Raw genomic sequence first — 5020 nt, forward strand, 5'->3', positions numbered from 1 at the left:
TCCGCTAGTTATATCGAATAATTTCCGTCCTCCGGAGATAATAGATATCGGAAGTCAATGACTATCATTCAATAACGCCTTTAGTCGCTGAAAATATTGAGGTGATTGAAGGGTGAGTTGAAGAAAGGCGCTCGATCAGCTAAACTTCTCATCGGATCAATCCGTTTAATAGAGCACAGTAGACCAAATCCATGACGTCATCCAACTGCAGGGTGTGATACATATATACATATATATATATAGCGTCGCGGGACCGACGGTGGCTCGTAATCGGGTCAGAGGTACTCGGAGGTCGATGTCCCATTGCTCTCAGGGTTGGCTTTTGCCAACACCACCCCCTGCCCTCGTCCCTGTCTTCCTCCAACCTTGTCGCATCCTGAATGGGTCGAGCGGTGACCAGCAGCATTCCACAATAATCAAACACAATAACAGATAAATAACGAAGAGGAGTTCTCTTTTAACTCTCACAATTCATGCGAATGTCAGCGTCATTGCTGTCAAACTTGAGCAGCTCTAAATCGATGAAGAATGATTTGACTGAAAACCATTTGAAAATCGACATATTGTAGCTTCAATTAGTTATAACTTTCAAAATTTTCCATTCAGCGGAAAAGCACAGAGTGCTCGCCCCTGAAGAGCTCATCATTTCGTGTTGAATGTCATGAGTTGAAATTTGAATAATTGATGTTATCAGGGAGTGTTACCAGATAATTCTCGAATAATGTAATATTCCATTATATATATATTTTTCAGTGATGTATATGATACAACAAATTTGTTGAATAAAAAAAATTAATTTAGGTGGAGATTAAAAAATGTGCAGATGTCTGCATGCAGCTCAACTAGTAAAATTGAAAAAAGTGGGAAATATTTTACGGAAATAGTTTAAAAAAAGAGACGGAGTGAGGGGTAGATGAGTATAAATTGAATAAGCCCACAATCTATACATATATCATGAAAAACGTTTATTAGACCGTAGATTATGTTTACATAGAGTTGGCATATAAAACATTCACATTCCAGTGAAGTGTTAATTTCATTCGCATTTACATTGTCTTACGTTCTTGATTTTCAATTATTTCATGATTTGGTGGTCGTTACATAGCTTATAATAATAACATCAGTCACACGGATGGGAGAGAGGGAGGGGGAAGGGGAAGAGTATCTACAAGGCACTAGATTGGATATCGCACCGGTCTCTCTTTTCCGAGAATTATTAATTGTAATTGATTCGAATAAATGGTAATTGTTTACGAAAAAAATTGTTTCGTCATTGCATCAATCAAACATTATTCTTAGATTTTTCTTTAAAATTAATTAGAATTATTAATGCATGGTCTAATCGTAAGAATGGTCTATTTCATTTTTTTTTTACTTCAACTTATTCATCTTCTCCCTTCGAAGAGAGAATTCTAATGAATTTCTCAGTGTTAAATAGTATCTCGGGAGAAAACGATATTTTACCCTCATAATGTGACAATTAAATTTCACCATAATTAAATTGATCATAGTTACGCTCCTCCCTTAATTGATCTTGTTATTGTGATGGGAGACATGATATGACACGTTACTTATTCAATAATACAATTTAGGCAATTCTTAAACTCCTTCATTGGGATTTAAAATGTTATTTAATATAAATAATTGATTTTTCAGTGAATATCGTTGATCATTGTTTACGTGAATTGTTAAATTGAAATAAAACAAGGAAATTCAATCGCATCTACACTTCAATATTCTCATTCTAACTTATTTCATCGTCGTTCATATAAAAGTGAGCAATTATTTAATTTTCATCGAGTTAATTACAGCCACAATTGTGACTTTAGAAAATTTTAATTGAATACGATTTTTAAGCTCCTGCGTTACCTCAAGTATTTGCATCGAAAGAGTCGGGAATATTTTTATCAATTATCTCAATTCATATACTGTGTAAAAAGTAGGGCAATCTTATCTCTTCGATTACCAATCGCCTTCACTCCTCATTAATTTCCAATAGTCTCGAGTTGATATTCACTGATAATTACTGAAGTTTATTCTTAATAATAGCGCGAGGTTCTGCGAAAGTCCCTACGAGTTCATTGACACCCGATCCCAATCGTTGGGTACAATTTTTTTTGTGATTTTATCACTCAGCAATGTAAACAATCATTTTAGTTTGAAATCTTGACATTACGATTCTAATCCTAGTTTCAGTCATTCGTTAAAATCCCAACGAAGAATAAAATTAATTCAATTTAAGCTCACAAGATAAACTATCAGACTTCTGTTACCTCTGACCACAAAATAAATATTTTCCTCGACCTACAACTAATCGAAAATCCACCATAATTTTACCACATCATCGTACTCCTAATCCGAGTAATTAATATACTCAGATTTTATCACTGAACGATTGTGACCAATCGTTCGGTACTAGCGAGTAAGATCTTAATTTTAGTTTCATACATTCGTTGAAATTCCGCCGAATAAAAAAATCAACAGAAATCAATCTCCAAGATCATTCAAATGAAAAAATAAACTATCCGACTTGATTGAAAAAATCATCAACCAAATTCTCGCAAATACAGTTGCCCAGATTACCCATATAATAAGACTCTTGACAAGATTGAAAAATCGATTTGTTCAATTCTGTTAAATCTCATCACTTCACAATTCATCCTCAAACCGTCACATTTATCTGCGATCAATGTTCTTTCTGTACAATCTCATATCATTACAAGTGCACGGTGAACAACATTGACTAGCATTACGTGGCACTCTTTGGGTTGGTAGTCCAGACAATCCCCTCACATAAGTATAGGAAACGGGCTCTCTCAGGATCCTCTTGGGGCTCTTCTTCGTCAGTTTCTTCTCCTTGCCATTGTTCTCGAAAACGCCGATTTTGAGGCAGTGCAGTGCCCGCGTCAGAATATCAGTTTTCGAGGTCCTCTTCAGCGAGTCACTGTCCGTGCTCTGGCCATCGGAGGGGCTCAACGAGTGAGACGGTGATTCCCTCGAGTGATTGCGGTTGTCACTGGGACTCCATGACCTCGACGATTTGTTATTCGATCTACCATTCTGACTGCTGAGACTGGATCTGGACAAACGCTCCTGCGATCGAATCGTCGATGTCTCATGATTGCGAAAGCGATGGAAGCAACGACTCCTCGAGGAGCTCCTGTCGTGATTTCGGCTCTTGGAGAGACGCTCAGCACTTCCGGTCGAGCCACCACTGCTGCAGCCACTGTCTGTACTGCACTCGTCGGTTTGATAGAGGGATGAGTCAGTTAGTCTCATCGTGTCTTCCATGTCAACCGATTCGCGAATCAGCTTTTGCTGATTACGATGGATCTCCTGATGGTGGGTTGATAACGTACGATCAAGATTATCAGTGAGGGATTAAGTTACTTAATTGCACTGTTTGTATCCAATTGCAATTGGTATTTTGTATGATTAATTAGAATAATTTATGTCAGCACAAATAGTGTTCACGAACACTTCAGTTTTTGGGCTCAATTGTTGTTGAATGTTATTTCAATTACTCGTTTGAATTGACAGACTGCAGTTGTTAAACTCCCAGTCATCGGTTTCGCACTGAAGTCAAACGGGGGTGTCACTGGTCTTATATCTCCTCGCTGGGATGCTGGATACCCAGCGTACGCCTGCGCTCCGTTCGTCATACACGTGAGTAGTGATGGTATTTACAACAACCCCCTCTTCCTAGTCTTATAAATAGGGGTGCATAGATTCGCATATGTATCGTTGGAATTGTTATTCATTTTGTCATTAAACTTAATTATCATTAATTCCTTTATTTGTGTTTACCGAAGCTTTTACGAAAGACTTAATTATTTTGCAGGTAGAAAGTAGTTTTGGGAATATATTTTATAGAAAAATGTAGTCATTAATTTTTCTTCGCAATCGAAAAAAAAATTGAATTTGAACATTCCATGTGAGAATATCTGGTGAATTGACACTCACATTTCTCAAGATGACGTCTAATGTTTACGAAGGAACCGTGCAATACTGAAATCAAAGGCGGTGTCTGTGTGGAAGATGATGTCATAGGTCCGAATAATTGTGCAGTGAGGCATGAAATAGAAACCGCAATTCTCCTAGGGCCGGGGGACGATGAAGCTGGGGATGATGGAGAGGTTTGAAGTGTCAGCTACTCGTATGGGCAATTTATGAAAAACATGAGGGGTCATCGAATTTCATAATTGCGTCACATAGCCAATGAAAAATGAGTGTATCTGGGAGGAAATCTAAAGTTGTCTGACACACTGATATCGATTTGTCGGAGGACATTTTCTAAATTTATTGGAGGCATTCCAGTTCAGTGGCCGCAAGACTTGGGTCAATGTGCTAAGGTGGGAGTAGTCGAAAGTTTCTATTATAGAACCTTATCTGTGTAAATCAATAATCACGTCTGTGGATGTATTTAAAGCTGGGAAAATTACTCGGATGGGGGCAGTATATTTCTGTTTCAACTCCACTGTGACTTTTCAGGTGGGATGAAGATATTTGAGAGTCGCTTCGACAATCGTCATGAGTTACAAATAATTTCACTCCGATTATTTCAATGTTTGATTTAGTTTTATGGAATTCTCGATTAAACAGGAAATCTGTTGGGAGGGGGTAAGACTTAATGAATCTCTCGGAATCTGCCGAAGATATTGAATTTTTCCGATATATTGAATTTCCTCGGAAACTCATTGTGAATTGAGTGGAATAAATCATTGAATACTTGGAAATCTATTCTTTATTATTATTTATACAAATCAGTTATAAAAAATTTAAGGCGAAAAAGAGAATTGCTCGAGAAAAATTTCACGAAATTGGAATAATTTGAGTAGCAAGAATGGGCTCCTGTTGTGATGATTTCGGGTACTTGGTAGATGCAGAGGTCGCAATTATTCACTACATACCCTACCTGCGCGGAGAGTTGATTGCCTTAGGTTAGTATCATGGCGAAGTAACGAAAAATAAATATTTTCCCCAATCTGGTTGTTATTTTGATGGAAATGACTCTTGAATG

The 5020-nt window shown here is 37.4% G+C and overlaps 1 protein-coding gene across 1 annotated transcript; it reads right to left on the minus strand.

Annotated features, from left to right (window-relative positions):
- Positions 1–950: 950 nt before the first annotated feature.
- LOC135172670 (peptidyl-prolyl cis-trans isomerase G) lies at positions 951–3688 on the minus strand. The gene has a single exon (XM_064138888.1). It carries the CDS (start codon positions 3289–3291, stop codon positions 2677–2679), a length of 615 nt encoding a protein of 204 aa, XP_063994958.1. The 5' UTR covers positions 3292–3688; the 3' UTR covers positions 951–2676.
- Positions 3689–5020: the final 1332 nt, after the last annotated feature.

This window comes from Diachasmimorpha longicaudata, chromosome 2, assembly GCF_034640455.1.
Source record: "Diachasmimorpha longicaudata isolate KC_UGA_2023 chromosome 2, iyDiaLong2, whole genome shotgun sequence".
NCBI lineage: Eukaryota > Metazoa > Arthropoda > Insecta > Hymenoptera > Braconidae > Diachasmimorpha > Diachasmimorpha longicaudata.

Coding starts and splice junctions, on each gene's coding strand:
- LOC135172670 (XM_064138888.1), bottom strand. CDS start 3,291: ATGGAAGACACGATGAGACTAACTGACTCATCCCTCTATCAAACCGAC.